Source organism: Lactuca saligna, chromosome 1 (assembly GCF_052625555.1).
Source record: "Lactuca saligna cultivar CGN05327 chromosome 1, ASM5262555v1, whole genome shotgun sequence".
NCBI classification, from domain to species: Eukaryota; Viridiplantae; Streptophyta; class Magnoliopsida; order Asterales; family Asteraceae; genus Lactuca; species Lactuca saligna.
In genome coordinates, this window is record NC_136417.1 from 42,074,816 (window position 1) to 42,079,818 (window position 5,003).

The window sequence follows — 5,003 nt, forward strand, 5'->3', positions numbered from 1 at the left end:
AATGTAACTTGATTAAGATAGATGTGATTTCCACTTCTAAATAACCTTTGTTTGAGCTTTCGTGCTGATAACGTGTTATAAATTTGATGTAATTAAAAGAAGATTAGTAAAACTAAACTAAGAACCTTTAAGAAAGAAGAAAGAAGAAAGGAGATTTGGAGAGAATTTGATAACTTATATAAAGTATTCAAATTGGTGTACCTTTTACATATGTGATAATGCTATTTATACTAGTTAATCACTAAACATAATTAATGAGTTCTTACACATATTTGACATATTTATCATAAGAGTTGAAAATAACTCTTACACATTTGACATTAGGAAATGTTGTCATTCAATTATTTACAACAATACATATATATATATATATATATATATATATATATATATATATATGTATATATATATATATATATAATTTAGAAAAATGCATAAACAAGAAAAACCTATGAAATTATGTCGCCTCAACCTTATATGTTAGACAAGAATCCATTTAAACTTTGAACTAAATGATGATACATGAGAAATTGTTTTATATTAGCAAAATATGTTTTTTAACATTTTTATTATGAAAGCTTGAATTTAAAAGTTATTAAGAACATTAAAAAAATAATTGTTAAAACCACATTTGAATTTATATTATCATAATACCATCTAATAAAAATTTATTATCTTTAATTTATTACTAATAAATTTAATTTGTAAAGTATATATGTTTGATTTTTATAAGATAAAATTTATTTACAACCATGACCTCGGCATGGGACATATTAAGAGAGTACTTTTTCTTTCCATTTTTTTTAGAAACTATTTTATAGATAATATGTTTACATAAAGTATAAATAATATATCACAAACTTTTATATTTTATTTCCTATAAATAATAAATAAAGTATTATAATATTGAAAGAAGTCTTTTTTAACTGGTTTATTGAATTCTTTTTCATTTCTTTCTAAAATACTAAAAACTAAAATCTTACAAAAATTCAAAAGTTGTCTTTTTGAGGAAATAAATATATTTTTATTTTTTCTTTCTAGTATCTTCCTATCAATCAATATTAAATGATGATAAATATTATATTTTGATAAAATTAATAGTATTTTAAGTCACTTATAATTATTTTATATGAATAGAAATATAAATAAAAATAAAAATATAAATATAAGGATATTTAATATCTTGTTTCGTAAACACATCCCAAGTTTAAAACCAACCTTTTTTTTTTTTTTTACAGTTTTTTAATAAAAAAAAATCAGAGAATGAAAAATTAACTAAGTCAAACAAAAATTAAAATAAAGTTGATTTCTCTAAAATGTCTATAGAGACCAACATAGAACCTGAAACTAAAAAATTAGAATCAATCATGTCCTAAAAAAACAGTTTTTTATTCATTAGAATCAATCATTTAAGAATAAGAGGAGCAACCTACAAAACCGATCTTTCATCTTTATCCATCTATACTCGGTTGGGGATTGATATCGACCTCCTGGATTAATTTAACGATAAAAATGACTTCATTTAATATAGCAACAAAGACCCCCTACGTGCCTTTAAGGATTTTCAGATGTTATACAGTATAATGTTATCCGTAAGGATAAAGGTGGTGATGAGTACGGTGATCATAATAGTAAAAAAGAAAATGCAAAAAAAAACTTTTTTGGGTCCCAATAAAGTGTAATTTGATTTCTTTTTTATGTCTCATTCTACTAAACTCCAAACATGTTGTAAAAGTATTTGACTGTAATTCGTAAATTTCTTAATTCAGTATTGATTAAAAATATTTTAATACTTAACTATAGGATAAAGAAATATAAATATTAAATAGGTCAAGGTACGTTTTATATAGTCGACATTTAGGGTGTAACTAGATTCAATCATCAATTAGATATAGCCTCTTATCAAACTCACTAATCGATTTTTAATTATGGTGCTAAACAGTCGAATCTGATCGATACAAACTCAACTTATTATTAAGTAATAATTAAATCAAACAAACCTAAAATTTATATTACTTTTTTATATAAAAATATATATATATATATATATATATATATATATATATATATATATATATATATATATATATATATATATAACTCGTTTTTTTTATATATATATTTTCGAATTTTTAGAAGGTTTTCGATTTAATTTTGATGGAGCTACCGATTACCGATTGCTTATGTTTTCTGTGAGCCAGAAAACAAGCAGTCTCTATCTTGAGAGGCCACGTCACTCCATCCGCTCTTCAACATCATTCCACCTGGCCACTTTACCACCATAAACTCACCGGCTTTCTGCCCTTCGTACAAGTGTTCACCTACTTCGGTTCATTCCAAACAACAACAGAGACCTTTTAACCTTGAAAATAGCCACCAGTTTCTTACCTGAACTTCTACCCCCTGTATCTGTATCTACCCTCAGGAAACCATAACAAAAGGACCAATTATCACCCATCTCCAAACCATAAATACACGACCAAGCATATCGATCTTGCTTACAGGTTATAAAACAATTACATGCATGATCGATAATGGATGCTGTAGTATCATCAACCTCAAAAAGCTTCTCCACAAATTCTTTCTTTACTCCTTTATTCATCTCCATATTGGGAATCGGTGCCACTGCGTTAGCCATACTCATGTATCATCTCCTAGTTGTTAGATACTGCATGAGAAGGCAAGCTGCAAGAATGGCGTCGATTCAGACCATGGCCGGAGGAGCCGAAATACCCACCGGCGTCGATGAAAAGACGCTTCTTACAATCCCGATAATCACCTACACGGCACCTGATTCGTCCATGGATCCGTATGAATGTGCGGTTTGTTTAGGTGATGTGGATAATGGCGATAAGGTCCGATTGTTGCCAAATTGCAAGCATATGTTTCATGTCAAGTGTATTGACGAATGGTTCGTGGGTCACACGAGTTGTCCGGTTTGTAGGGTTCCGGTGGTTGCACCAGATGATGAGGCTCGTAGTTGCCCGGTTTGTAGATCGGTGGGAGCGTTAACAGATGATCATAATACGACGTCGGTGGGTTCTACACCAGAAGGTCATGATCATCAAACCGATTCTGGGATCGACGTTTTAGATGGTATTAATGATGGTGAATTGACATCTGGGCCAAGAGTTCGATCGGGTGAAATGCTTCGACATTGTAATTCCTTGGTTTTGCCAAGAGAAACGAAGGAAATGTTATCAGGAATGGAGTTAAAAAGATCGTTATCAATGGGGCAAACTGCATGTGTTACCATTGATATACAGCTAGACAATGTGGACAAAGATTGTCAGTATTATTCTTCAATCAGGGATCAATCCATCAAGGGGTTTCTACGTGTATCCTCGAAGGTGAGGCAGTCGATTTCTCGGATGTGTGTAGGACAAGAGAGTGGCATTCTTCCATACTGAAATGTTTCTATTCTTTTAGGATTACAAGAAATGTTTTCAATGACATGAGAGATTGTTTTTTATAAATAATCTAAAGATCTTGGATCCAATCTAGATGTGGCATCTCCTAGTGGATTACTAGGGATGCATTAATAAAAAGACGAGAGTTGATTCATACTCTCGGATACGGTTTCTTTAGTTTTCGAGCTTCAGTAAGTTGTTAATTTCCATGGGAGGGTTACAGAGGCTTGGGCTCTAGCAAATATTTTTGGTACCTTAATATCTGACATTGAAAAGGTCTAACAAGGATTGCTTCTGACTTCCCAAAACGAAAGGCAAACAGGATGCACCAGATTCAAGATGGTTATACATCAATTTCGTGTGATTATGGCATAGATTGAGACCTTTGGTGGCTATGTGTACAGACCAAGATAAACCAATATCGGAATGTATACATGTCATCTTTAGGTCGTTTGGTGGATTACGTGGACATTGGATTAATACTTGAAACTTGTAAGTGCAAACAACATTGTAACATTGTCCTTGAAATGAACACAATGCGTTTGAATCATACGAATGTCCGTTCCTAAAAGATTTTGACTCTTATGTAATTTGTATTTCTTCATTAGTTCAGGTTCATATTGTTAGCATACCTATATTAATCATAGCTTGAACTATATTATTAGCATAAATACATTAATAATAGGTTGAAACTATATTATTGAATCATTTATATTGACGACATGTATTTACGATCAATGTTGCAAAAGTCGTTATTTTCAGATCGGTCGAGCAGTGAGTAGCGAGTATTCGTTTTAGACAAGGAGTACTCGACAAGTATTATTCGGATTGAGAAAATTATAAGAAATTAATTTCAAACTCTCATGACTTTTCAATTTCTTTCTAATAATAATTATAAATTGATTAATAAAGTTAAACAAATATCATTTGAACTCTCGTGTATTTTTTCTTTCACCATATTCATTTGAAACTTTCATGACTTTTCAGTTCCTTTTTAATAATGATTATAAGTTGGTTAATAAGGTTAAATAAATATCAAATTTAAAGTGTAATCATATATAAACTAAATTTCAATATTAAAAAATATCTTTATTTCTACATACAAAGTTATGTTTTTTAACTTTTAACATATTCTACTTAATTTATTATTTTTAATATATTGTTGGATTTAAACAATTATCATTTTAAATCTGTAATTTTTGAACAATTTGTATAAAATACTTCAATTATTAATTTAAATATCATATTACATGGTCAACTTAAATATAAATTTTAGTTTAACTTAAGCAACCCAAAAAATATTTTGTAAATAACAAAAAGTGATAAATTTTAATGTCCTTCTAATAATGAGTATATTTGGTTAATAAGGTTAAATAAATATCAAACCTAAAGTGTAACTATAAATAAACTAAACTTCAATATTAAAATAATATCTTTACTTCTACTTATAAAGTTATGATTTTAATTTTTAACAGATTATACTTAATTTATTAAATTTAATATGTTATTGTATCAAAATCATTATCAATTTAAAGCTACAACTTTTGAACATTATGGACAAAATACTTAAATTGTTAATTTAAATATAATATT

The 5,003-nt window shown here is 28.6% G+C and overlaps 1 protein-coding gene across 1 annotated transcript; it reads left to right on the forward strand.

Annotated features, from left to right (window-relative positions):
- Window positions 1-2,414: 2,414 nt before the first annotated feature.
- Window positions 2,415-3,970, forward strand: LOC144997596 (RING-H2 finger protein ATL52-like). The gene has a single exon (XM_078957491.1). The coding sequence runs from the start codon at window positions 2,535-2,537 to the stop codon at window positions 3,408-3,410; it is 876 nt and encodes a 291-aa protein (XP_078813617.1). The 5' UTR covers window positions 2,415-2,534; the 3' UTR covers window positions 3,411-3,970.
- Window positions 3,971-5,003: the final 1,033 nt, after the last annotated feature.